General features: G+C 42.1%; 3 protein-coding genes across 4 annotated transcripts; 1 reads left to right on the top strand and 2 right to left on the bottom strand.

Moving 5' to 3' along the window:
- Positions 1 to 186: 186 nt before the first annotated feature.
- Positions 187 to 10,404, bottom strand: znf106b (zinc finger protein 106b). 2 transcript variants are annotated; one of them, XM_080882554.1, is made up of 21 exons: positions 10,314 to 10,404; positions 9,890 to 10,094; positions 9,720 to 9,781; positions 9,263 to 9,466; positions 8,051 to 9,160; positions 7,589 to 7,946; positions 7,442 to 7,502; positions 6,886 to 7,040; positions 6,746 to 6,806; positions 5,910 to 6,651; positions 5,778 to 5,827; positions 5,497 to 5,630; positions 4,336 to 4,470; positions 4,025 to 4,141; positions 3,720 to 3,911; positions 3,402 to 3,464; positions 2,540 to 2,659; positions 2,162 to 2,233; positions 1,947 to 2,018; positions 1,703 to 1,849; positions 187 to 1,596 (listed from the first exon to the last, which is right to left on the bottom strand). In XM_080882554.1, exons 2-21 carry the CDS (start codon positions 10,013 to 10,015, stop codon positions 1,540 to 1,542), a joined length of 4,038 nt encoding a protein of 1,345 aa, XP_080738680.1. In that variant the 5' UTR covers positions 10,016 to 10,094; positions 10,314 to 10,404; the 3' UTR covers positions 187 to 1,539. The 2 variants fall into 2 exon arrangements, with proteins under 2 accessions (XP_080738680.1, XP_080738681.1); XM_080882555.1 differs by lacking the exon at positions 10,314 to 10,404 and having other exon boundaries at positions 9,890 to 10,301.
- Positions 10,405 to 10,517: 113 nt separating this feature from the next.
- Positions 10,518 to 12,649, top strand: churc1 (churchill domain containing 1). Its single transcript, XM_080882592.1, has 4 exons — positions 10,518 to 10,705; positions 10,896 to 11,031; positions 12,132 to 12,202; positions 12,287 to 12,649. The coding sequence occupies exons 1-4, from the start codon at positions 10,667 to 10,669 to the stop codon at positions 12,377 to 12,379; spliced, it is 339 nt and encodes a 112-aa protein (XP_080738718.1). The 5' UTR covers positions 10,518 to 10,666; the 3' UTR covers positions 12,380 to 12,649.
- A 1,041-nt stretch (positions 12,650 to 13,690) lies between these two features.
- ttbk2b (tau tubulin kinase 2b) lies at positions 13,691 to 25,800 on the bottom strand. Its single transcript, XM_080882567.1, has 15 exons — positions 25,234 to 25,800; positions 24,707 to 24,829; positions 24,465 to 24,612; positions 20,430 to 20,503; positions 20,208 to 20,348; positions 20,016 to 20,120; positions 19,409 to 19,474; positions 18,736 to 18,828; positions 18,525 to 18,650; positions 18,264 to 18,421; positions 17,880 to 18,069; positions 17,288 to 17,502; positions 16,737 to 17,199; positions 15,774 to 16,447; positions 13,691 to 14,860 (listed from the first exon to the last, which is right to left on the bottom strand). Exons 2-15 carry the CDS (start codon positions 24,773 to 24,775, stop codon positions 14,518 to 14,520), a joined length of 2,865 nt encoding a protein of 954 aa, XP_080738693.1. The 5' UTR covers positions 24,776 to 24,829; positions 25,234 to 25,800; the 3' UTR covers positions 13,691 to 14,517.
- Positions 25,801 to 26,141: the final 341 nt, after the last annotated feature.

Genomic DNA, 26,141 nt, shown 5'->3' with positions numbered 1-26,141 from the left:
AGGTTACACCAGATGTTAATGTGAAATGTAAACAGACACGCACAGATGCAGAATTTCCCTTTGTTGTTAAGTCGTAAAGAATATGTGGCTATCAATGCTTTTATTTTAAAGTGGAAGCAAACACTGTGATTATTTGTTGTAATTTTATTGATGTACACATACAGTAGGTATTAAACAAAATAAAATACATACTGTACTAAAATTAAGGCGTGACTTTTATTATACAAGATTGCTGGAGAGTCTTTGGACAGCCTGGTTTCAAATATGTGATGTAGAACAAAGTTAAACAGGGAAACAGAACATTTCCAAGAGTTACAGTCAGAAATGTGAAAATGACCAAAAGTCAGCTAACAAAATAAAGGAATAATAAGCAGGAGAATTGAGGCTTTACATGAATAAAATCATGGCGGTTCAGCTATGTGTCAAAGAAATACAGTATCTCTGCTTCTGCTGCATCATCTTTGATCTCTCCCGTCTGTCTGGGGAGTCGAGGAGTCTCCTAGAAAACTCATGGGTATCATACGGAATCTCAATTCTGCCACTGGAAAAATATAAATAAATAAGTTTTTAAAAATCGCCAGACAAAGTTGAAACTTTGAGTTGCGCATCTCAAAATTTTGGCTTACTAAATACCCCAAAATTTTAAGGTGCTTCTGAGTAAGTTGAAATTTCAAGATATACAACTTGAAATGTTGATTTATGGAGAGCAAACTTTTTTTTTTTCACGAGCTTCCATAACATCATCAGCTGGTGGAGTTCACCGTACAGTCTACTTCACAGTTATTCTGACACGTTTCTCAATTTGCTGCATGTTTATTAGCTTCACATACAAATGAATGATATTCATGACAACTCGACGTCTTCACAGGAAGAAAAAAAAAAAAAAAGCAGGAAACAATTTTCATTAACAAATAAATCCAAATTACAAAGTATGAAATGATCTAATGGATTAGTGGCACTTCAAGAAAATACCAGTTATAAACGTCCAAGGAAAAGAAGTTCAATTTTGTGGGATTAAAGTGGTAAATATAGGAGAAAAATGCAGAATATTTTAAGAGGAAAAAAGCCGAATATTATTATTAACTCACAAAGCGGTGAGAAAATACAAATCGCCTGAGATTAATTGACACATTTATGAGAGGAAGAAACAAAGCAAGTGGCTTAACTCTGCATAGATATGCTGATCAGGTTCATGCATGAGTTATCGCATTATGCTTTATTTTATAACCATCAGTAGCACACTAGTGATTTTTAGCACTGTGTGTTTACAGGAGAAAGCAACAGAGTGATTTAGATGATTTAGAAGCTCATGTTTTCCAGCTCAAGCTATCACCCGCTGCTCATTCTCACTGAAACACAATCTGTGTCGTGTATTTCTCTCAATTTTCTAACTTTAATCTCAGAGAATTTCTGAATTTTACTTGCAGTTTGATGACTTTGAAATCTCAGAATACCACCAAAATGACAAGCTGGAAACAAAAACGTGAGAGCGTGTGAGACTCCACCCTGGCTTGCTGCATCACTTTACCACCATTCCCATCAGGGCTGCACGTTACTGTCGTTCTCCACGTGAGTCTGCATGTGTTCAGAAAGCTCCTGCGGCAAAATGCAAACAAAGCTGACAAACTGGTCTCTCTGAATGAACCACAAGAAGAAAACACATAGCCTAGCTAATGAGGTACGCTAACAAACTGTTCACTACCTGTCTGACTGAATGCTGCGTGGCAAAAAAAGTGTCGCAGCCTCTCCAGCGACACTTGACCGTCTGCAGATTTTGGTTGCTGTGATCTTTAGTAAGGTGCTGTAGCAAGTGATCCTGCATGCCAAAGATCAGAGAGCAATTCTGCCACTGGAAAGAGAGCAAATACAACAAAAAATCTTCAAGAAAAAGGCACTGTGTGAACGTGGAGGAGTCACTGTTCCAGTTTATAACATCAGGTTCTTACCCAGCAGCGGTAGTTTTTCATCAAGTTGAGCTTTACAGCTTGAACGCTGCCATCGTAACAGCCTGTGTAGATCTGCGTGTGGAGCAATCGACCACAGAGAAACAAGTCAGCAGTGTTTATTCATCCCTTTCCTGTATGAACCGCTGCCAAGCAAGTTTATATTTAAAAAGCAAAAAAAAAAAAAATACAGCTGGACCAGCTTTAATTGCACTTACCACACTTTTATGTACAGCCATGCACATCACCATGTCACTGTGACCGCCATATACCTGCAGCCGGTCATGAGACTAAACACAAAGTAAAACACACACACACACGACAACAGATAACTGTAACTAAAAACAGATTACAAAGGTTTTTATAAAAAATTATTTTTTTTTAAATACCCAAAAAGGTGAAAAAAGAAAAATCAAAGTTCCTCAAATTGTGTAGTTACATGCACAGGGACAAATATGTAGCATCAACCAAAGCCGCACAGCATTTAAAGTCTAAATGGATTTGCAACAGTCATTTACAAAAGAAAAAAAATTGTAACCTAATCATTTGTTGCGTTCTTTTCTGTTCTACTTTGGAAGAAAATAGAGTCATAATACCTGTAGCTCATAAACTCGAACCAGTTTATCCAAACAGGCTGTTACCATCACTTTCCCCAAGATGACAATTGATGTGACAGCATGACCGTGACCCTTGTAGATGCGAACCAACTCGCCCGTCTGCAGACAGGAAAACATGGCAACAAAACTAAACGATAAAAAACACACATCACTTACCAAAAGCACAAGGCTCGCACACATTACTAAAGTTACACTAAAAATACCGGCAGCCAACAGTAATAGCCCTCAGCTTCTTAGTAGAAGCACCTATGTTATAAATCCAAAAATCCTCAGTGATTTTCACAAAAGTTGGCCTCTGACCTTGAGATCAAGGTTATCAGGATTAGAAGTTGTCAGACACTTTTAGTAGTGCCTCTACGGTAGCAGTTCAAAAATCTTCAGTGACATCTTTCTCGATTTATTCTGTTCACGTTTAAAAAAAATATACCTCTGACCTTGATCTTGAGGTCGAGCTCCCTGAGATTCAAATTCTTTTGAGATGTTTAGTAGATGCACCAATTGTGTTAATTTCAAAATCCTTCACCAGCTTGTTCTTGAGTTATTGCATTTTCAAACTTGAGTTTTTACGCGGCTGCCGGACAAAAATGAGCCGTTTATGGTTGACTGCTAACCAGGCTTAAAAAAAAAACAAAAAAAACAACTCATGCTAGCAGAAATGATTTGGTGTCTGCATCTTTCATGTGATAAAACATCAATATTTTATGACTAAAAACACCCAAACTAAAAAACTAAAACAAAACATTAAAACAGAATTCAACTTTTTTTAAATAACACTAATAACTCTGAAAATTCTCGCTAGCATAATTTCATTGATCTTTTTTAAGTAAGTCAAGTCACTTACATGGATGTTGTGGGCATGTACAGATGTGTCACTGGAACCACTGAAAACCAGGTCATTCACTACCTGAAAACAACAACAACCAAAGTCAACAAGATGCAAGAAGTGCTGCCTGCAGGTCATAAACCAAACACCAGCCAACCATTTCCTCCCACACATACAGAAAACAAAACATTTTCACTGCTGTCATTTTATGACTATCAAGTTTTACCACATGCTGAATGTTGACTCTGATGTCAACACAGACTTGATGTTGATTATGAAAACTTTAATAACCGTTTTCAGCAAAACAGACTGTTAAAGGATGTAGAATTTCCCCACCTTCATACAAAGTACAGTCTTGGTGTGACCTTCCAGTGACCGCAGCAGCAAGCCGCTCTTGGCATCGCGCACGCTGATAGTGCTGTCATACGATCCGACCAGAAGCAGCCGGCGAGCGCCCTCCTGAGCTGTGCCCAGGCAGCTCACGCCTCGTGGGCCGTGGCACTCGAACACATCCAGCTGTTTCAGAGTCTAAAAAGATCAAAGTTGTTGGAAAGAAGAGAAGGGATATATATATATATATATATATTTTTTTTTTTAAATGAACACTATGGCATGTACAGTAATTATCCAATTTCACTGACCTTTACATCATAGCTAGCAACTGATCCGCTGGCAGTCCCAGCATACAGAATATTCCAGGCTATGTGCAAATACAGCACTCTGTCAGGAAGGGCAAGCTGCTCCAGACACTTCTTAGACTGCAGAAAACAGTCGATTATAAGACAAAATCAATAAATGCTCAACAAAACACACGTTTACTTCAACAAACACATTCTGACTGAGTTTCACACTAAAATCCAGCCAGTGGGCAACTTTGTGACAGCAGCACTTTATTACTTCCAAAAACACGTCCAACACCAACCACATTAAGTCCTATCAAGACATTATATACCTTTATGCTGTAACAGCGGATAGTTTGATCGCTGGATCCTGTGTAGAGGCGTGTCGGCATATTTGGGATGGATGACACCAGTAGACAGTTGATTTTATTTGTGTGACCGTCAAATATTGTTAAGCACTCCTTGGTCTGGATACATAAGACAAAATATAGATGTTAATAATAGAGGAAAGAGACATACATTTCTTTAAAGACAAAACAGTGACATTCAGTCGCTTTTGTCTGATTAAAATCCCTCTCAAAGAGGGTGCTGTACCAAAAACCTCATTGTGATCGATTTGGTCGCTAGCAGATGGCCCTCAGTTTCCATCCATTTGCATGAAAAATGCTTGTCTGCAAACACTGGCTAACTAACCACAGAGTGGCAGTAAAACTTGTAAAAGTGCAATGCAGATCAGAAACAGAGCACATTTACCTTCCAAAGAAAGGTGTGGCTTGGACCTGAAACCACCACATTAAATGGCACAACTGCAAGTTTACGACCAATTTCTCCAATCAACTGCCAGCAACCTCTTATTCCCATTTACAATCTGCTATGCTGTCCATAGTCAGGGCTAAAGTGGACCAGAAAGGTTTGGAAAGACAGCATTCAGCTAATGAGCAACTAAATCTGGCAGTCAGGCTAGTGCATATTGATATGAGTTCACATGCTGCAGCCCGGCGTTGCTTCTGGTGATGGCCTGGAGATACTTCAGTGATAAGAAAATAACGTCCCACGGCTCATTTACACCTTGAACACACCCTGTCTCACCCCTGTGATGCATTCATGGTGCACACGTAAAGCTGAGGTTGCTGTAGTTAAGCTTATAGCTGCCTACTAAAGAGGAGCATGTCTGCAAGGTTTCTGCACAGTTTCACAGGTGGGAACTGCAAGTGAAATTTTAGCAAATAGGAACTGGAAATTAGCCAAATATCTTACATAATATCTGCTTACATCTTACTGAATTCAGCTGGTACCGTTAGTAATTCTACACCCAGCGTGTATCAATGCCAAATCCCACTTTAACCCCTGCTCGTGGTTAACTGTCAGCTCATTTCATTAAAAACTGCACCAATGCCACAAAGATACTTGAGAAGTCCAGTTCAGAGACTCAAATTGAAAAAAAATGCACTAGAGATAAAACTGGACAAAATTTTGAAGTGCCAAGAACATACCACTAGACTGTAGGCCCGAGCCGTGTTGTCCCCCGAGCACGTGTACAGGACGCCATTGTGGACTTGAAGGCTGTTCACGGGGCCGCTGTGATTTAGAAACTCTCCCAAGGATGGCTCCTCATCATCAACGGATGCTGAAATAACAGCGACTAGGTTTATTTCTTTCTTTTTTTTAAGAATCTAAAAAAATAATAATACATATTTGAAATTTTCATGGTACATTTTAGCTCAAAAAAGGCAGTATGTTTTATCATTGCTGACAAACAGCAGAGATTACTCACCTGCAGGCGTGTTGGCATCTTTCCCTTCCAAAGCTGATGGCTTAATTTCACTGAAGGGATGAGAGAAATGGATCAGTTTTCCTGTAAAGTTCAGGATTGGAACCCTGAAACGATCCAAAGCGTGAACCTCACCTGTTGTCCTGACTTTGTTGAGACGTTTGTGTGCTTGCAGAGCTGAACTCAGCATTCACAGAGTGAAGCGGCTCCTGTGGCTGCGCCGGAACCTTTAAATCTTTTCCAAATGAGTCCTCACAGTCCGATTCATCGACGGCTATGACCTCCATGTTGGAGCGATCGATCATTTCAACAGAATCGTCGCTCTCGTTCCCCTTGTCATCTGCCACAGGTTGCCGTTTTTCTCTTTCGGGATTACCACTGGCTGGCTCTGGTTCTTTGGCCACCATCTTTGTCATTGCACAGTCCTGTAATCCCACTCTTGTTTCTTGCTGCTGCTGCTGCTGCCTGGCAGATGATTCAAGAGAAAGAAGTATATTTGCAGATGTGGAGCACTCTGCGTTGGACTGATTGGCAGAGATGGCAGCAGCAGCAGTTAAGGGAGCTGCTAAGTGTGTTTGTGGGAGCAGCAGGGAGGGAAACAAAGATACGGGTTGGTTCAGAGGGACCTGAGCAGCATCGGTTTTACTGGGCACTGCTGTGGACAAGTGGCTGGCTTGTCCAACTGTGGACCGATGGCACATTTCTTGCTTCACTGTTAAAACGAGCGGAGCTGGAAGAGGTGGGGTGATGGATAATGCTGGAGCTGTGGAAGCCGATTGCTGAGTTGTTGAGGAGCCAGGTAACAGGCTCGAAGGAGGAATGGAGGGAGATCGAACACTGGCAGCTCCCGCCGATGACGATGTTCCTGAGTACCCTTCTGGAAGAGATTAAGAAAGACGAGAGAAAGGCATTTGTTGCCCACGGAACCATTCTGAGTTCAAGTTTTCACTGCCAGTGTACATCTACCGTACCTTGCATTCCCTGCAGGATCTCAATGCGCTTGGCTCTTAGGCTGTTGACCTCAGAAGTGAACTAAAACAGCAGAAAGACCCAAACTTATGAATGGCTCCTTTGAGGTCAAACATTTATTTATTGGACATTTCTTCATTACCTGCTGTCTCAGTAGCAAAAGTCTCTGGACTTCTGCATACGCAGTTTGCAGGGCATTACGGGCCTGGACCAGAGACTTGTCCAAATTCTGCAATGAGTGGCTCAACTCTTCCTCACGCAGTGACACCGCCAACAGCTGGTCCATTTGTTCCTGATCTGCAAGTGGAGGGAAAAAAAAGTGGGAATGACTGACGAATGTTTGACCCCCCCCCCCTCAAAAAACTGCTACATTATCTTAAGCTGCCTCAGAATTTAAGCATAGTTTTAAGGATAAAAGACAGTTTATGAACGTTTGAAAGCAGATTGAGGTAGAAGGTTAACGTGATATTTAGAATCCCCATATATCATTCCCAATATAATGTCAATACAAACCATGGCAGCAAGAAACATCGTTTTAAATATAGCATGATTGTCACTTTGACCTTAAGCTTAATCAATTGGCCTTGACGGAGAGGTCAGAGGTCAAATGTGACAATGTTTGTTCCAGTTTCTTATATTTCATTGCATATAAAAAGGTTTGTTACCTAAAAAAAAATCTTACTAATCATCAGAATCACCTTTGTTTGACTTTGTTTTCTTCTTTTTCCCACTTGGCTCCTTGTCAGAATGACCGTCAACCTGCAAAAACATATCAATTCCACCACTGAAATGCATCTGCAAACTGGATGTTTCGGAAATGCGTCACAGCATGCAGTACTAATCACCGTCACCGTGGTGTGTTTCCTCTTGCTGGCACTAGTGCTGCCCCTTAAATCTGAATTAAAATCCTCAAAGTTTGGCTCCACTTTCATCTGTATTTGTGCAGCTGTCTGGCTGCTGCCAGGATCCTGAGCTGCAGCCGGCTGCCCTGAAGCTTCCTGAACCTGAGAGTCTGACTGTGTCCCTGTGTCACGCTCAGTATCAGCAGTGTCTCGGAATGGAGGGGGTGCAGTCGAGTGTGGCACCGAAACAGAGTCTGGAAACGACTCCCAGTGGAAGCCTTCGGACAGCGGCATGTCAAAGTCCTGCGGACGCACTGAGCTGCCTTGGTGAGTCGGACGATTCGACAACTCAATTCCAAACCTGAAAGTTTAAACAGTGACAACAAATAGCATAAAGAAATATCAACTCCAAACTGGGAAAGCACAAATACAACGAAACACCTTATTGGATGGCGATTTCCTCACCTCTGCGTGCCTTTTGCCTTCCTTTTCACCTCCTCATGCCCCGCTGTCCAGTTCTGATTACTCCTGGCCCCCGAAAAGCTAAGCAACGTGTTTGTAGTTGATTTACATCCAGCCTCCTTCTCCCCATGAGCTTGGCCTGCTTTGTGAGCAATTCGAACCTTAGGTTTGTTTGAGTCCGGCTCAGATGAAGCGGTCTTTTCAGTACATCTTTTAGGTGAAGTCAGGCCGTTGGTGGCCACCTGAGATGCATTATTCCTGTTGTTTGGCAGTCTGTCTGCACCTCCTGAGCTCTTTTCATGGTCCTGAGCTTTTTCAGTCAGAGCGGAGGTGCCTGCTGGCTGCTCTGCCTCAGTTCTGCTTTGTTGTGAGGTCACGGGATCAGCCACCTGGACGCCGGCCTCACTCTTCTGTCTCCGGGCTTCTCGGTCTGCTCTGCATGGCTCCCTCACACCCAGCGCTCTTCTGATTTGCTTCAGCATGGCAGTGACATCAACTTCTCGTATAGGAGCTGCGCTGTTGGCCGGTGCAGGTTGAGCTGAGCGGCGTACACTTTCCTGCCCTGTAGTCGCAGCTTGGCTCCGATCAAAGATGATGGCTCCATTATCAGGGAGCTGGTCGCTGGTGAAGACTGTGTTTGTTGCACCATTATACTTCCTGCTGCGATAGTTGTACTGGCTCACAGAAGGTCCTGCCATCTGGTGCCAGAGGTCGGTGGCACCCCCTTGAGTCTCGACAAATCTTTCCATTTGGGAGGTCACAAGTTTGACTCGGCAGGGCTGATTGTTGACAGAAGCGTTATGCCAGCTTCGACCTTCGGGCTCTCCAGACATAGGAGCCAGTCTCCTGCTTTGACAATGAAGGCTTGATTCTGCATTGTGAGGAGGTCTTTGCTTACTGGATACTTTGTTCTCCTTGTTCTGGACGACACCATTGCTCCTGCCTTTGTGCTCATCATTCTGCCTTTGCTCCAGCTGCACCTGTTTTGACTGTCTATGCTTTTCCACTTTGGATGCACCAGTCTTTGTTTTGGTGGTTCCCTTTGACAAATGAGCACGCCTCTGACCAGCCACCTGCTTCAGTTTCTTTTTCTTTTTTTTTGTTACTTTCTTCCTACGGCGGGAGAAAAAAAAAAAAGGCAGTCGTTTCCATCAACAACATATTATAACATGGAGAGATTCCAATCGTTTTATTAAAAACAGGTGAAAAACTTACTTCTCTCTTTTCAGTGCCTTGTTTCTCTCCTTGATCTGGGTTATAGACTCTGTGCTGAGAGTCTTAAACAGAGACAGGGGCTTCACATTTTTGGACATCAAGCTCTTCAACTTGGCTTTGTGCTGAACGGTCGAGATGTGCTGGGCATACTCATTTAAACCCATGGAGGAAGCTTTGCATGCCTGACAGTCATGAAAGGAATCTCTGTTCAAGAAAGGGTACAACATATACTGTCAGAATTAAAAATACGGTTATATGTCAGTGAAACTTTGTCATTTTCAATATTGTTCAAGGCTACTTGAAAAACTGCAAAAGGTTTTGGCTTCTCCGAGGCAGCGTATAAAGAAAAGAGAGGTGGTTCAAGACTCTTGCACTGCACTGTATGTCTGACTGAATGAAAAGTGTTTGTCATCAGCAGTGATAAACACACATTTCTCAAATTAGACACAGTACTCACTTGCCCAACACTGACTCCAGCTCTCTGTGATGCAGCATGCTGTGCATATGCTCGTGTGCTTCCTGTAGTTAGAGACATATTATCAAGATTACAAATTATCTATAAAGAAACTGCAGGTTATTCATCTCTACTGAGAATCCAGATGCTTCGGTGAATTAAGAGCCACTTACATGCCTCAAATACCAGCTGCGACACAAAATGCAGTAGCTGCTTTTAGACGTCTGGGAGGTTTGTGGAGGATTCTGCTCCACATGGGATTTGACCACCTTCTCGTGTGGCGTTTGGACGTTTGCCATTTCTGATGACGTGAGACTAGAACCCCAAACTGTTCAGTGTCTCAACATGTCATTGCTGATGGCAGCATTTATATTGAACCTGAGCAGTAGAAAAGAAGCACAGCCATTGAAACACATTGAAAATTAGCTCAACGTGGTCTTCAACTCAGAACTAGCCACTCGTTTGAAACGGTTTTAACACTTTTTTGAGCATTAACGACATTACGATTCGCCAAAGCCGCTGGGAAAAGTTAATCGCATCAAAGTGACGCCTATTTGGGTTCCACGCAACAAAATCTTAGCTGCAGATAATATTTACCTCGTAAATTTCACAAGGCAACAAGCATTCACTGCTCTAATGCCGCCATGTTTGCCTGCGTAAATCACGTCACGTCAAAGTCCACCAATCGCGTTCCGGAGACCGGAAGCTTGTGAGAGGAAAGGAGATGTCGTAGATCTACAAAAGGTACGATGGGGCAAGTAGAAGGATTTCGAGCAATGTCCGCCGTTCAGGATGTTTTACAGCTCTGGTTGGGCTACAGAGACCGCCGTCCCGTGCGGAAGAGGCGGTTTTTCTACATATTTGTTAGCTGGGTGTTACTGTATGTGTGGCGTTTTTTCTTCTTTAATAATTATAATTATTTTAATTAGTTAAATTTTTATTTGGTTAAAATGTGCAACGGCTGTGTGCAGAAAGAGTATCCGGACCGGGTAAGTTGATGATACCGAGTGACTAAACTTAAAGTACCCCGTCCAGCTAACGCTACACTTAGCTATGAGTGACGTTTGTCTCACTTCCGTTTGGTAAACAATCCAAAACAAACAGTGATGCTCTGATAAAATACTTAAGAATCACGTTAAGGAGCCAAAATATGTTTGCAATGCTTTATTCCCCGCACAGGGTAACACTTGTCTGGAGAACGGCTCCTACTTGATGAACTACCTGGGCTGTGCCAACTGCCATCACAGGGACTTCGTGATGATCAGCAACAAGGCCACCGAGGACGATGATGGAGAAGAGATCGTCACATATGACCGTTAGTCTCTCCCAACAGTGCTCCAACTAGAAGAGAAAACCTGAAGATAATAGCAGTGCCACCAGATAAAAATGCACTTCAATGGGGCGGTAGTATGTGGCCCACACCCCACCTACTGTTATGTATTCCCAGGCAGTCTGTTAGGTTTGAAGACGGACCTGTATGGCTGCACTGACATCTTATAGAAAACTGTCCTTGCAATTTTTTATTTCCCTTTCCACGTAGTGGGTTCCATGGAAAATCCCATAACCTCTGGACGATACATAAGTGCTCTTGTAGATGGATAAGAGCCAAATTCCAAAAGCTTGTGGAAAGTCTTTAAAGACGACTCCTTACTCTCATGTACAGCTCTGTAACTGTATGCAATCTACTAGAGTAGCTTTGATTTCATTCACATTCATCTTAAGCTGGGCCTGGGTGCGCCCTCATCTACTGCATGAAATGAGTGGATGACACAAAACAGACTCTCCCTTTTTAGGCCAAGCTTCTTCTGATTGGGGATGTCTGAGGTGACCATATTATGGATATCCACTCTCACTGGCAACATACAGATCCAAGATTAGGGAAAGAAAATGCCTGAAATGGAGGGTTTTCAGGCAGTCTGAAGCCTGAATTTTGGGCTAAAAGAGATTACTTGCATTTTTTTCTAAAGAAACGTGCAGTCAGGTGAGACTAAAGAAGTCACTTGGATGAGTGATGAAACGTTTCTCCCACCGAAAACATGACGTCCTTAATTTAGTTTTAATCTTAATTTAGAATTCAAAAGTATGTTAAGTATTTTAATTTAGATGTGTAAAATCAATCACGTAGCCTCGCAGTCTGCCTTTACAAACATTTGTGAGCGAATGGGTCGTTCTAAAGAGCTCACCGAATCAGAGCGTGGCACTGTAATAGGATGCAACAAGTTTCTTTCCTCCTTTCTTTTCCTCCTAGATATAGTGTTGTTATTATTATTAAATCAAAATGGTCATACACAGTAGTTTATAGTAAATCTGTCTTTCTTTTTTTTTTTGCTGTCGTTTTATTTTCCTTCCAGACTGTGGGAAAACCCATCCAGAAGCAAGTTTAAAAATAATGCCGTCATCTGTTTGTCTTTCCAGATGTTTGTAAAAACTGTGACCACGTCATCGCCAGGCACGAATACACATTCTCTGTTGTCGATGAATATCAGGCAAGTAGCGCTGTCGTCACCAAACCGGTCGAGATTCACACTGTGGATTCTGTTACTTTACGGGTCTTTTTCTGTGTTGTCCAGGAGTACACTATGCTCTGCATGCTGTGTGGAAAGGCGGAGGACTCCATCAGCGTTTTACCAGACGACCCCAGACAGTCTGCGCCGCTCTTCTAGACCTCAAAAGAAACCTGTGGTTTTTAGGTTTCGTGTGGTGCTGGCTTCTAATTTAGGGTTCCAACCATTTTTGTCATCCGCTCAAAGTTTTGTCCTTCTATAATTAAGCATGTCATACATTTGGTGCAGTTCCTGGCTGTTTATGAACTACTGTATGCTAATTGGAGGAGAGCAGAATATATGTATGCATAACTTTTAAAGACCTTTCATTATGACATAAAAACTGTCAGCTTACCTTATATTGTAAATAAACATATTTTATACTATAAAGCTTTTTCTTACACTTTCCTGCATGTTGGATGATGCTATGAATCCAGAACACTTATTTTACTTTAAATCTAAAAAATAAAATAAAATAAAAAATTAGCATTTAAATGTTAAGACATTTTCACTAATGGAACTGTTGAAGTTGTACACTGGTGCCAGCAAATTTCCATTTTGGTTCACTTGAATTTATATTGCCACCTTTCATTTACCAAACAAACATGCAATCCACTAAAATATGGAGCCAACAAATACCCTACAATATTTGAGAGAAAATCCCAATAATCACACAATCCCCTAAGAGGAAACACTTGGCAACAGTGGAAAAGAAGAACTCTCTTTTAACAGGAAGAGACCAGAACCAAACTTAGGGAGGGGTGGTTTTCTGCTATAAACAACTGGGGGAGATGAGGGAAAAGGAAAGAAAAGAACATAGAAAGATGACGATAAAACACAAACTGGGGTTGAGTAGACAAACATCACATCATGGCACATCAATGGAATTGTAGTGTTCAGTGCATCACCGGAAGTCCTGTTGCAGCACAACTAAGTAGAGGACTGTGATAGCTGAAGTCTGTCTTCCATTCTACTTTTAGGACAACAAGTAAGCCTCCACTCAAAGAGAAAAGTACTGTATTAAGCTGATAACGTGATCATCACAGTATCATGAACTACTGTATGCAGGTAATCAGGTCTCATCATATCTTAAAGACCACACAGTGTGATGTATAGTTAATCTACCTTTATCTAAATATTAGATGTTGTCTGACCTCACTTTTTCACTTGAGCGTGCTCAGTCGAGGTTCATCTGTGCATTCTTTCCCCCTTATCTGATAACTGGCTGATTCTAACAGAAACTGCATAAATTCTGTTAATTATCAAGAAGCAGAGACGTAAAGGGGTGGAAAACCTTTTGTGGGGGAGCTGTCATTTGTTTACTTACTTATAGTGTAAACTATATTAAAACTGTCTTTAAGATAAGCATGAAGCACAACAACAAGATACAATTTAAAACTCATGAGAAGGAATAGTCCAAGTCATTGCTGGTCTATGTCATGGATGTATTTTGATCAGAAGCAGCTCAATAAAAATGCAGATGCTTCAGCCAATTGTACAAATAAAAAAAACAAAAAAACAACCCAGAAATCATTTGCAATGACACTCATGCACGATTACAATACTAAAGTATGAGTGCACTTAAACATGTACATTCTAATATGCTGATGCCTTCTGCATGTTAAATACTTTATAGCAAAGTAAGAGCACACTATTACACTCTGATATGCCAAAATGAGCAATTCATTGTTACATACTATAATTAATCTAGCAGTTTTACAGGAGTGAGGTCAATATGGGACTGCATGCCCTGCTTCTATACATGAATGCTGATGTCTGTGTGCTGCTTGTGGTGTTGTTTACTACTGTAGTGTTCTAAATGTGAGTACATGGTCTCTATTAGTGTATACCATTTTCCTAATGGTACATATCTACAATTAGCATTACTTTATTTTAGATTTCTTTACATCCCTCAAGTATTAAACATAACCTTTTTGGTCTCATAGTAGGCCTATATGGAGTGTTAAGAGAGTGTAGTGATATGAGAGGTAAAAGTTGGCAATCTCAAGATTTTCTCACTATTTGTGTTTCTGCTGCAGGTATCAAGCCACCAAAGTCAAGTATTCTGAGAGACACATCCAAGGAATGAATGAATAAATAAATAAATACAATTTATCATACACTTTACATTACATACAGTACATTCCCTTGAGTAAATACCATATTTACACATGCTATCTGGGTGACTGGATGTGAGGCAGCCTCTCGCTACAAGTTGCACGATACGGATCAGTCATTTGTGTGGAAACACGGCCACATCAAGTCACTTTGCCGGAGCCTTTACCCTCGTAGATCGAACCCCTTCCTCTGGAGCCGTGGCTCCACTGACCCAGCCCGCCAGACCTGTCCGGAGGGTGAGCGTGCCGAGGAGGGGAGCCAGATAAGCTAGACGGAGAGCGGCTACGGCCCTGCAGTGCCCCGCCGTCGCGGAGCTCCCGGGACGGGGAGGAGCTGAGCGAACGCTGTAGGGAGGAAGATGAGCTGCGAGGGCAAGGAGGCGGGCTGAAGAGCATCCCGCTGCGGTCCTGCATCAGCTGGGTCAGGCTCGCCAGGAAGTCTGCGTCGCTGGTGCTGCTGGCACGCACCCTTAACCGCCGCCGTCTGCAAAAAAAACAAAAAAACAAAACTAATTTTCAGCAGCTATTTGAATTACTGTGTATTAGTATTAGCTGCTATCATTAGGATTATTACATATTTATTTATCGTTCTAATTTATTATAGCAAAGAACCTACTTTTTATTATTCTGTTATTTTAATAGTATGATTGTTTATGTTTGTCTGTATACACAAAGTTCAGCAGTGCTTCCAGTTTCATTGTATGCTTATCCTATTGGCAGTGTCCATCCTTTTGTTGTTGTTTGTTTTCAAACAGACTTAATATGACGGATGGATGCTTTGATTTTTGTGCAGTCAAAGAAAAAAAAGATTATTATTTGCCCTATTTTCACTTTTTTTAAAACTCAATGTTCCCAAACAGAATCATATAGTTGATTTTTTTAATGTAAGGCTGTAGTTTAATTTCTTTTGTCACTTTTGTTGACAACATAAATTTGTTTTGTCTCTGCTGTGTTAGATATACAGTTATGTATTGCCCAGATGTCCCAGTTTTACACTGGGAGTTGACTACTGCGTACATTCATGGATCTGTCCGAAGCCGGCAGCATGAAATTAGTCTCAAATCTCCACGTGCGCATGCATCGTAAAATCGTATGCATTTGTAAATTAATTTTATGTTTGGTCAAATTGCTTCGTACTTGTGTGTGGATTAGAGCGGGCATTCATGAGTCCTCAAAAGTTACACACAAATCACATCAGACATTTGCACATTTTACTGCTTACTGGTTCAGAGTTTAGAGTTAACTGGTTAGCAGCAGCTGAACATTCAGAACAGGAATGAGTGGATTATTATTAGTAGTACATCAATTATAGATCATTTCACTTTCTTGGGCAGGTGAGAAAAAAAACTACTGGGAAACAATGATTGTATCACATTTCCCCAGTTTGGACCACATACCTGTTGTCTACACATGGGCGGATGGGCGGTTTCCCAGGAGGTGGCCGGGGCAGAAACCTGCTAGTGAGTTGCTCCGGCACAAACGTGGCACTCACAGGACGTGGGATTTTACTTTTACTGCATGATGACAAGGACAGCGAGAGAGGGTCTTCTCCTGCACAGTCGGATCTGGAGCCTCGGTCTGAGGAGAGCCTGTCTCTGGGCAGGGCGGAGGGGAGGTTGTCACAGGACAGAGATGGAGAGGGTGAGTGGGTGGGGGAGCCAGGGATGGGACTGCTCCAGCGGTTACGCTTCTCTATGTTCAAGTCCCTGCTCGGAGAGTCCAGGGGGTTGCTGGGATCTCGGACAGGGATTCGACTCAACCTTGGCGATGAGGGAGAGTCCCTTCGTTTGAGCAGAGCAGGAGGCGGCGAGGAGGACACGGTGACTGTGCTCTCCACAGCACCGCCCACGGTATCGGCTTGAGGCTGCTGATTCGGCTCCGATGAGCGATCGGGCAGACCAGAATCGCTCTCTGGGTCTCTGTCGTTGGCCAGATGAGCTGTGGGGCCTTTGGCAAGGCTTGGGACAGGAGCCAAGTCCAACTTCCCTTCCTCAGATTTAGCACATGGTGCCTCTAGAGGTATTGCATCACTCCTCTCCTGTACAGGTGATTGTGGCGCACAGCTGGAGGACTGAAGGGAATTAGATGATTATTAGATGGGAATAACATTTAAGATTAAAGACAATAGCTAACTGATATAATATTAACCTTGCATGTAATAACTGGATATTTCTTTTCTGTTGTACGCTGTTAAATTTTATTCTTAAAATTATCCATCCAACATTCAAATTGCATCTACATTTGCATAGCAACTGTGGAAACTCTTTGTGAAGTCAGCCTTAAGTTGAACCTGTTTAGTCGAATTCATCTCCCCTGTGTTGATCTCAGTTAATGTACAACAAGATTATTGTTATTCCTACCTGCTCCATCTGGGACCTTCCCATAATGACTGAAGGCATTTGTCCCAGCATGCCCGGCAGCCTTCTGTGTCCCAGTAACCACGTGCCAGGCATGGCCATCTGTGACAGCACAGGGCTGCTGGGCACACCGGTGGACTGGCCATCCTGCCGCTCGGACGAGTGGTTCTCCGTGTCAGCAGCAATGTGAGACCCAGGCTTGCCCTCGTGTGATGCTTCTGCTGCTGGCTTGCTTCCTCCAGATCCTTGCTCTAGCTCCAGCATCACCCACTCCTGAGAGTCTCCCTCTTGAGGCACAGGACTAAAGTTTACAGCAACAAAGCCGCTGCTTGCTGCGGCTTCCTCTGGGTCGGGGGTTGCTGTGCCAGAGCGCTCTTCATTGCAGGAAGACATCTGCTGCTCAGGGCCTTTTTCAGGAATTGACTTTTCTCCAACGTGAGAAAGGACAGGCCGCTGTTTGCCCAGGCTGAAATGACACATTGTAAGCATTAAGGTAAGAATGTGTCTGCTTAAAGGCTGAAGCTTTTGTTTAATTGCAATTTTTAATTACTGACTAGGCCTCAAGGAATCGCTCAATGGTGGGCTTGGGTTCTGGTCCGAGCCTCTTTTCAAAAGCCAAGCTCTGGCTGTGTCTCATCCTCCGGAGCAACGGTGCAGCCCGTTCCAAAAACATTGTCTCTGAACGCACCCGTCTAGGTGAGCTCTGCATGGAGCCGGTGTTTGGACTTTGGTTTCCCTGGTTCTGACTGTGTTCATCCTCACTCACAACCTGGGGAAAAAAAGAAAGAGGAAGAAGGAGTTTCAGAAACTGTAGCAAGACACTTTAAAAAGAGGGGAAGGCAGCCCAAGTTGTTTCTTCTTTACCAATTCGTCAGGAAGACAGTGAGCAATTTCAACCAAAGTTTAGCAGAGGAAGATGTAGGAGCAGAGGTCAGAGAGAGCTTTTCTCATTGAAAAATAAATGTATTCTTAAATCATATTTATGGGAAACACTCTGTGATGATGTGTGATGACTGGGGGGCATGAGCAGCCAGCGTAGTGTTGCAAAATGATCCACCCGACAGCACAAAAGAGCAGCATTACTGTATGAGTATTACATCCCGAGCTAAGAGCATCATACTTTACATTAAAGTACATTCCACTGACCTTCCTGATCATTGGCTGAGCGTGTTTATGGTTTTTGTTACGGTCCATCTCTTCCCATACGTCTGCACCAGGGGTGGTCGGCGTGGGTATCGGGGGGCAGTTGTCAGCGTCACTGAGGCGCTCCCCTTGCAGGACATCCTCAGTGTTCTCCCTCTGCAGCTCGCCTGGCAGCACTGAAGCATTGGCCATGCTGTGGAAGAGACCGGAAGGTCACCTTGCAACTCGTTCCCATAACATAATTTAGAGCAGTGATTTCTCAGGGATATCTGACTGTGCAGATTTCGAGTCTAAAAAAAGCTGCAGCTATATAACTGAGCGCATACCCAACCGAGTGTGAAGGAAGTGTGAGTTAAACGATGGACCTACGGCATTTCAAACACGTACCCTAAGTATGCTGGCGTGAGGCGGGTGAGCTGCTGAGCAGTGGTTGCTGCGGCAGTGATGGTCAGCATATCCTCTGAATCACATTTCTCCCAGTCATAGGGGTCATTCTCCAGCACGTTGTGGCTCTTCATGGCATTCTCGAACACAGACATCAGGAGCTGTCACGGAGAATAAAAAGAAAACACATGCATCAGCATTTTACAGTTGCAGAAGAAAAAACAGCACATGCAAAATAAGCCAAACAAGGGAGTGAATGCCAACCTGATAGTCAGGCTTAGTGTAATAGTCCAAGGTCATGATGTGCTCCAAGAAGGTACTAAACTCTGAGGGAAGGTGCTTCAGCATGAGTCGATGATCGTATGTCTCTTTTAGATTTCCTACTTGCTCCTGGGAAGACAGGAGGGAAAAGAGTGAGAGGATGACCTTACAGTGTATTGCTAAAATGTAGTAATGAACTCACTGAGGCACATACTTTGTCCTTAATTTTTCTCCAGGGAAGCTGACCAACCATAAATTCTACCAGCATGTAGAAGAGCGACCACAGGTCATCGTGACGACCCATTTCCTGCAAATTTGGACACAAGAAAAAGGGGCACGGGGGTTAAAGGGTAAAATTGGACCTAATGCCAGCAGGGATTTTGACTTTCCTGCCATGTCTATGACAAACACATATGCTCCCAAAACTAGACGTATATACTCAGGAATAGTGTTTCCTCACTGCCACTGTGATGTCACCATATGATTAGTGAAGTTCTGTTATGAAGCCCCAATTTGAGCAATTTTCACCATATTCACCTACTGGATTCTTAAAACTGGATCTGAGACATGATTTGAGCATATTCCAGACAACCCTCTTTTCTGACTCTTAGACTGACAAACTTCATGTTTTATTCATTATGATCTGAAACCAGCCACTGGGTCATTAACTCGTTAGGGAAGATAAGACGAGGTCACAGAGCGAAGGAGGCAAGGTCTGTTTTCCCATAGACTTCTATACGACCCAAACTATTTTGTAACAACAGGAGTCGCCCCCTGCTGGCCATTAAAGAGAAGCTAAGTTTAAGGCACTTCACTTTTCAGACTCAGGGGCTACATCCAACTTCCATATAATCGATGTGCTCAATACATCTACAGTGCAAGCTCACCTTATTCTTGTGAGCATTGATTGAAGCGTATCGCACAGTTCCTCTGAAGCCTGCCACGGGACGAGGCTGAAAGAAAAGAGATATTTGGCAGAGTGATAGTGATAAACGGGTGTAAATGTAAAGCAAGCACAAAGCTAAAACCACATTTAAAACTCATAAGTAACACACTTTAGCTCTGAGTGTGGAGTCCCAGGCTCACGTCACATGATGACATGCTGAGTTAAAGCAGCAGTTGTGTGTGAACTCTAATGTATACCTCTGACTCTGTAATCCCTGGATTACACCTGGATCACGCTCTGGTGCTCTAGAGCAATATTTTTTTGTTTAACATCAAGTTAGGATTTTAAACTGCACAACATTACACAGGGAGTCTACGTGTGTACATACATACTGGCACTTTTATATACAGAACATGGGTGATGCATTTCTAACTTCTTTTTGATTTATTTTGGGCACTATTTAAAATCAATTTCCAAAAAAATAAAAAATTTAACAGCTGGCAGACTATGCTATAAAACCATTTCTCAGCATATTATTTTATGTATATAAGTACCTTTATGATTAAAAGCCCAACTATGCTCTAGTATAATCGGCACAGAGTACTTACTGGACGGACTTCCTGGCTGGAGTTGGTGAACTGACGGGCCAAACCAAAATCGAGCATGTAGCAGCACCTGCAGGTGCTGGCTAGTCTTCCCATCGCAAAGTTTGACTACAATTTTAACAGAAACAAACAAGTTTAAAAGTTTCTTTTTGTGATATTCAAATAAAACAAGATCTAACCCAACGGTCGACTTACTGGTTTAATGTCACGGTGCAAGAAGCCGACAGAATGGATGCTTTCAATGGCCTCTAAAATCTGCTTGCCAAGTCTTAAAGTTGTGGAGACGGAAAAGGTGCCGCGGGTCATCGTTCTGCGCAAATCTGCAAGGTTCCTTCCCTTCAGAGAGAAAGTCAACACCGTCAAATTCAAGAAGTAGAACAGATTAAATAAACTACTGCTGATTTGCAAGGCTCTTACCTGGAGTTCCATCACCACATAGTTGAAGCGATCATTCCTACCACAGCCCACAAAGCGACACACGTGGTCCTTGCCTGTGAAAGAAAGATTTATACAGTTTGAGCTTTGCCCATCTTCATGTTCAAACCCCTATTTGGTGTTGAAAAACTACCATCAGGATTTACTAATAAGGTTCAGAGTCAGTGCTACTTTTGCTCCAGAAAATTTGGGGGGCAGAGAACAGAGATGGGCAGTAACGCCTTACTGTAATCCGATTACTTTTTTCAAGTAACGAGTAAAGTAAGGGATTACTATTGCAAACACGGTAATTAGATTACTGTTACTTTCCTGTAAGCACGCTGCGTTACTAAAACCGTGATTTTTTTGCGAGAATGTCTCATGACAGTGACGTAGGCGAGTGCGACGTTCGTGACAACAGCTGTGTGCAGATCAACAATGGATAATATATCGAGTGCGGGAGAGAGTATGAGCATGCAGCGTTTAAAGCGTGGAAGTATTGACCTTACTTTGAGTTTGATTCCATAAAAAGTGACAAAAACATTAGCGTCCGTTGTGCGTGGGAAGAAAACTTCTTTTTACAGCAAAAAAAACCCCCCTAAACTTCCGAGCAAGCACCAAGTGCACTACCACGTAATGGGAAACTGACCGCTGCGGCACACCTGCACCAGGGCAAACATCTGCCTACCCCACTCCTGCTTTACAGGTGAAAATAGAGCAACAGGACCGCTAGTGTTTGATTTTATTTATTTTCTGCTGTGTTTTACTTGCATCTATTTGAAAGACTGAGTGTAAGTGTGAGTTTATGTGCTGGAATGTGCAGAAAAAAGGTTTAAATGTTAAACAAATTTCTTCCAGTCAGAGAATGTTGCATATAATTACATTTTTGCTTGATGCATAAAGGTTAAAACTAATAAAACAAGTTTTAAAAAGAGATTTGATTACATTTTGTATGATGGATTATGCAGAAAAAGTAGAATTGGGCTGTAAGATCTATTGCTTTATCACCTATTCAGGTTGTAAATCGTGTTTTTTAAAAAGTAACTAAGTAACTAATTACTTTTGAAAATAATTAATCAGTAAAGTAACAGGATTACTTTTGGGGGGAAGTAATCAGTAATTAGTTACTGATTACTTTTTTTAAGTAACTTGACCAACACTGGCAGAGAGTAATTTAAGCTATTAATGCGATTTATGGCTGGAAAGTTACTGCAAATTGTGCTAAATTTAACACAGAAAAAAGCGTGTTTTATACCATGTCTGTGATTGTGATTGTTGCTTCTGCGAATCTGAATTTATTCGAATGACAGGGAATGTGTTACGAGAACAAGCGCACACCTAGCAAGGGTGGATGACTCAAATCTGTGTGTGCCTTGCAGCTCTTTACCTAGTCTCACGCTGAACATGTTTAGAGCCAAGCCCATCAAAGGATTAGATCCCTATACAAGATATACAGTGCTGTGCAAAAGTCTTGAGCCACCACTCATTTCTTTATTTTTTGCTTCAAATGAGTCAGGCTTTCTTGTATTTTTTAGAGCAATAGTTCTCCAGGATTTTTGAAGTTCTTTCAAAATTCATCTTTGGACATTGGTTGCTTTTCCACTCATTTTCCATCTAGACTTTTTACCAGCCCATTATCAAAGGAATGATTTTTATTTTTGTTTGCATATAAAAAAAAGCACCTAACTCGATGAACCAGAGCTGTCTCCACATAACAGAAAAGTCAGCAAAGAACCAGTTCTTAAAATGCATCTTTAGGCATTTTGATACTAGCAGCCTTTTGCAAAAAACATGACTCATTCCAATGTTTTTAGCTGACTCAAGGAAAAACATCAAAGATGACATAGTTTGATAAACATCAACACGGTGATTCCCAAAGAACTGTTAGCTGATAATTTGGCACATTTGCACGGTGTTAAGCGTGTCCTTAGAAAAATCTAAGGAAACTGGACAAGTGGAGAACAAAAGAAGGCAGGCTAAAAAGAAATACCAGCCCAAATCAACACGTCTGGTAACTGGTCTTATGGAGTGATTAATCCAATTATCATCAATATGTATAGAGAAGAGCAGGAAAGAGGTTTTGATCCATCATCTGGGAAGTATTTGATTGGCAATGACTTTATTTGTTACCACGACAATGATGTCAAACACACTGCCATTGCAGTGAAAGCATACCCATTTCCCTACCAAAATATAAAGGAATTAGAGGTGGCTCATCACTGTACAAGGTTGTGTCGTGTATTGGGTATAACAGACAGCCAACTTACTTTATACAGTCAGCAATGTGTTTACAGTGTTTCGGGTTTTTAATTCATATTTCAACACACAGATGAGTGTGTCTGCATACAGCGCTCTGCTCCATTACAAATCGACTCCAATGTAGTTTTTTATTTTGCTCCCCAGTAACAGATCTACGACACGCAATATTAAAATGTCAGAGAAAATGAAGCAATTAACAGGACGCATCTGAAATGTGTTGGATTCCCGTCTGACTCCTACGCCATGCAATACTGACTGTAGCCTCACGTGGCAGGCAGAAAAAAAACGCAGAGAGCACATTAACAGTAAGAATCAACAGTAAGTTCAATATGTGTATGGGTCAGGATGTGACAGCAAATAAAGTTTTCTGCTCCTCTACATGTCGTACAGGTCAGCTGTTACTGACAGATTTCAGCTTCACACAGAGATCGAGAAAAAGTTCTGCACCACTTGAGCTGTCAGACGTATCCAGAGCACAGCTGTCTCAACCTCTATGATAGATGAGAAGAGTTAGCCATTATATCAGAAACAAGATGATTCTCCTTCAGCTGCCTATCATTGGTCTAAATTTCTATGATATAAAGAAAATGTGTAAAACTGTGTTACACTGTATCATTTTTGTTAGTAGAGTACTCGCTCCCTCATGTATGAGCTGCTAATTTGCAGTGCTGTTGGAAGATTGCTGGTCATTACTTAAATGAGCTGAAAATGAATTTACTGCATTGTTAGTAGACCACCCGAAGAATTTTACACCCTTCCATCATCTGCGCATTTTAATGCCTGCAGCCTGTCTTAGTAAATCTGAACGAAGATATCTATTTTTTATTATTATTTATTAGAATTATACTGTATACGGTATATATTTTTATAAAAGCAAATAAATATATATAGTATATAAAATATATATACACATTTCTTTCAGTAATACATATTTTCCAGCACCGATTATTTGGAATAATAATTGTAATGTACAAAAGCCAATGTACAAAACAAGAATTTGCTCTTCTTCTTTTTGTATAGTTTGCATTTCTGTTACATATTCTATTTTGCACAAGGGGAAAAGAAGAATTATCTCAGCTTTGTATCACACCCTTTATAAAGACTGCAAAAACGACAGGAGACCACAGAAAAAAAGCCAGTGCCATTTCTGAATGTCATGTCATTTACCAATGAACCAACTGCAGTCAACCAGGCAAATATCGATGAAGTGGTACAATCCTAGACATTTCCTTAGAGATAATACACAAGTCATCCATTACTTTCCTGTTTGAACAAGCTACAAAGCATGATTCTGATACACCACATTTTTTGCAGTGTTGTGTGCTCTAGATGACCCACATTTACATGAAATAACTTTAATTGAATTAAAGAAATTCTATTTTTAAGAAGAAATGGTAGAAAAGGCATTTTACATACTATTTTCCCCCAAACAGGGTTTTTCAAACTGAGCCTGTGGGGAGTGACTTTGCACTTAATCTTGAATGGTCTACATTTAGTTAAGACAAAGAGTCTGCGTTACCTGACAACACAAGACTGCATCTCCCTGTCGTTTTTTTGTCATTTCATGAACACAAATGTAGTCTAACCCGGAATAAATTCACCTCCACAAACAAATATGCCTCAAAAATTGCAGTCCTAGTGAATTTCCTTTGTTTCTTTATGTTTTGGTGGAAGCCCAAAAACTCTCTGATGGGTGCCAAATGCATTTAAGCGCAGAAAACACCCTGCCCAAGAATTACTTCAGCTACTCTGCCAGTGATTTGGCACAGTATAACTCACCTTGAAGCTTCTTCAGCACAGCCACTTCCATCTTCAGCACTTGCTTGGGCTGCTGAGCAGACTCAACCTTCAATGCCACTGTGGCCTGGCTCAGCTGATCCAGAACCTCATAGATTTCCCCAAACCCACCTCCACCTATCTTCCTGGCCTGAAAAGGAAGGCAAGTCTCATTGTCGGAACAAGTGTATTATAGTGAAGAAATGAACCAGCGTGATTTTTCTTCCTTCTAAAGTGGGACTTACCACTTTCCATCTGTCTCTGACCACGTCTCCCACCGACAGGATGTCTGTGTGCTCTCCAGCCCCACTCATCCTGAGTGCTCTCAGCTACAGCCTACAGCTAGCATCAGTGTCGCAAGCACTTCACTGCAAAGAGGGGACAGCTTTTAGAGACCAGGTCAGTTTCCTCTTTCAAAACACTGCAAACTTCGTGATGCTGAATCCACAGAACATACAGGTCATCTTACTGTGCTCTGACGGGAGCATGTGGCTCATATGTGAATGTTAGCTCACGTCTCTCAAAGGAGCATTTAAAACCCAAACCTTCTCTAGCTGATTTTTTTTAAAGACAGAACCTACTATAGTGTAGTTAGTTGGAATCACAGCTAAAGCATAACACAGATAGCACAGAATATTCAGTTGACGTTAGATAAGATAAGCCATTTAGAGGGTACCCTCGCCAGCACACAGTGTTCACTGCAGTGGTCCTGTAAACAAGCTAACTAGCACATTTACCAATGGATAACGGTTAGGTAGCAAGCCTCTCTCACCTCGCTCCTGTGCGCTATCGCGATTTCGGCTAGAGTGTAAATTCCAAGCGGTCCCCATGCTCCCGGCGTACTCCGAGCTATGCGAGCGGTTCCAATGAGTTGTTTATTTCAGAAATGAGACAATGGTGGTGGACCATAGCTGACGTTAGCCGCAGTTAGCCTGCTGCTGATGCCCCGAACGCTCTCTCAGCAGCGGTGACGTCAGAGAACTCGAGTCCACTGATTGCTCCACAAAGTCCCGCATCCGCGAGACGCTGACGGAGACCGCTCCAGAGGAAAGGAGTTAGTGCTGAATACAGCGGCTGAGAAACGAAGTGGGAGCCGCAGCTTTGTGCCCTTGAAAAAAAACATACAGATAAGCCTTCACTTCGCGACACACACTGTCTCCAGGGACGATTACGTTTCTTTCTTTACAAAATAAAAATTAAAAGAAATATGGCAACATGAGGTCCCAAAAGCCAATCGGGCCGCGAAAAATGCCAAAGTATTACTTTAAGTGGAATTCAGATATACTTTATCCCAAAGTCCTGACATTCATTTGTTATGAGCAAGATAGTGGTGAGGTATGCGCAGGAGTGGCAGAAGGAAGAGATGGGCGGGCCGATCGAAATATCGATACCATCGATACCATCGATACCAATGCTGATATCACTATCAGATCGATACTAGGTTGATAGGATCGATACTTTGTTTCTAGCCTCAGTTCAGTGTATGTTGCCATGGAAAGTAAAACATCACAGTGTTTTAGTGGTCATTTCATAAGTGATGACACACTGCTCTCCCCTATATTGTCTGCCTTTGGTATATTAAAAGTGTCAGTATCAGTATTGGTATAACCCTGTATTTACTTATTATTGGCTCTATACCAACATTTGCTGTATTGCACAGCACCAGAGGGGTTCAACCTG

The sequence above is a fragment of the Rhamphochromis sp. 'chilingali' genome, assembly GCF_963969265.1.
Source record: "Rhamphochromis sp. 'chilingali' genome assembly, chromosome: 5".
NCBI lineage: Eukaryota > Metazoa > Chordata > Actinopteri > Cichliformes > Cichlidae > Rhamphochromis > Rhamphochromis sp. 'chilingali'.
This window is presented reverse-complemented; position numbering and strand designations above follow the sequence as displayed.

What these genes read in the sequence shown, in the direction of transcription:
- znf106b (XM_080882554.1), bottom strand. Translation starts at nt 10,015, where the DNA reads ATGGCAAACGTCCAAACGCCACACGAGAAGGTGGTCAAATCCCATGTG. An exon ending in AAGGCAAAAGGCACGCAGAG is followed by an intron (nt 7,947 to 8,050) that starts GTGAGGAAATCG and finishes TTAAACTTTCAG; the next exon opens with GTTTGGAATTGAGTTGTCGA. An exon ending in TTCGAGTTTATGAGCTACAG is followed by an intron (nt 2,234 to 2,539) that starts GTATTATGACTC and finishes CTTTGTGTTTAG; the next exon opens with TCTCATGACCGGCTGCAGGT.
- churc1 (XM_080882592.1), top strand. Translation starts at nt 10,667, where the DNA reads ATGTGCAACGGCTGTGTGCAGAAAGAGTATCCGGACCGG. An exon ending in AGAAAGAGTATCCGGACCGG is followed by an intron (nt 10,706 to 10,895) that starts GTAAGTTGATGA and finishes TTCCCCGCACAG; the next exon opens with GGTAACACTTGTCTGGAGAA. An exon ending in AGAGATCGTCACATATGACC is followed by an intron (nt 11,032 to 12,131) that starts GTTAGTCTCTCC and finishes TTGTCTTTCCAG; the next exon opens with ATGTTTGTAAAAACTGTGAC.
- ttbk2b (XM_080882567.1), bottom strand. Translation starts at nt 24,775, where the DNA reads ATGAGTGGGGCTGGAGAGCACACAGACATCCTGTCGGTGGGAGACGTG. An exon ending in GGAGAAAAATTAAGGACAAA is followed by an intron (nt 18,651 to 18,735) that starts GTATGTGCCTCA and finishes CTGTCTTCCCAG; the next exon opens with GAGCAAGTAGGAAATCTAAA. An exon ending in CTCAGCCAATGATCAGGAAG is followed by an intron (nt 17,503 to 17,879) that starts GTCAGTGGAATG and finishes TTTTTTCCCCAG; the next exon opens with GTTGTGAGTGAGGATGAACA.